Consider the following 669-nt stretch of genomic DNA (forward strand, 5'->3'; position numbering starts at 1 on the left):
TCCCTCCGTTCCTAAATATAAGTCTTTTTAGACATTTCAAATGGAATACAACATACGAATATATGTAGACATATTTTAGAGCGTAGATTCGTTCATTTTGCTCCGTATGCAGTCACTCGGTGGAATCTCTAAAAGGACTTATATTTGGTAAAAGAGGGAGTAGATTCTAAAGTGTCGATTCGGTTCAGAGGGGGTTTCATGAAGTTGAGTAGTTGACTTGTTGCCCCAAGGACCACGGCAACTGAATCTTGGGGCCCATATCCCGTCCCCACTAGTAAGTGTCAGGGTACGTCTGGGAAACGCGAAACGGGCTAGGGAAACGAGCTTTTCTTGTGCGGGCGCGGTGCGGTCACCTCTCCCGGTGAGGGTACCGGCCCACTCACCTGCCTAGTTATAGCGCCCACCCTCCTTGCAGGGTCTCACAGTTCATTTAGAGTCACCGCCCCACTAAAACCCACATCGCGGGCGGAGCAGAGGACGACGCAAACCCTCGCGATGTCCGGCGATCGACGCGGCGGCGGGCCTCCCGGCAACGGCGACAACCCCGGTGAGCGCCCTCCTCTCCTATCCCCCTCTCTTACCGCGGTTCGGAGATGGTCACATTCCTGTAATGGCTACTCGTAGAAGGGGTGGAGGGTTTACCCCTACGTCAGTTGCGGGCCTATCGTC

The 669-nt window shown here is 53.8% G+C and overlaps 1 protein-coding gene across 1 annotated transcript in view; it reads left to right on the forward strand.

Annotated features, from left to right (window-relative positions):
* The first annotated feature begins 421 nt into the window (after positions 1–421).
* The window catches only part of LOC119308082 (protein SUPPRESSOR OF GENE SILENCING 3 homolog), a 10,035-nt gene continuing 9,787 nt past the window's right edge, over positions 422–669 (forward strand). Inside the window, exon 1 of the mRNA XM_037584196.1 lies at positions 422–547. Within this exon, the coding sequence (XP_037440093.1) occupies positions 496–547 (52 nt within the window). The 5' untranslated portion in view covers positions 422–495. The remainder of the gene's footprint in view (positions 548–669) is intronic.

The sequence above is a fragment of the Triticum dicoccoides genome, chromosome 5B (assembly GCF_002162155.2).
Source record: "Triticum dicoccoides isolate Atlit2015 ecotype Zavitan chromosome 5B, WEW_v2.0, whole genome shotgun sequence".
Lineage (NCBI taxonomy): Eukaryota > Viridiplantae > Streptophyta > Magnoliopsida > Poales > Poaceae > Triticum > Triticum dicoccoides.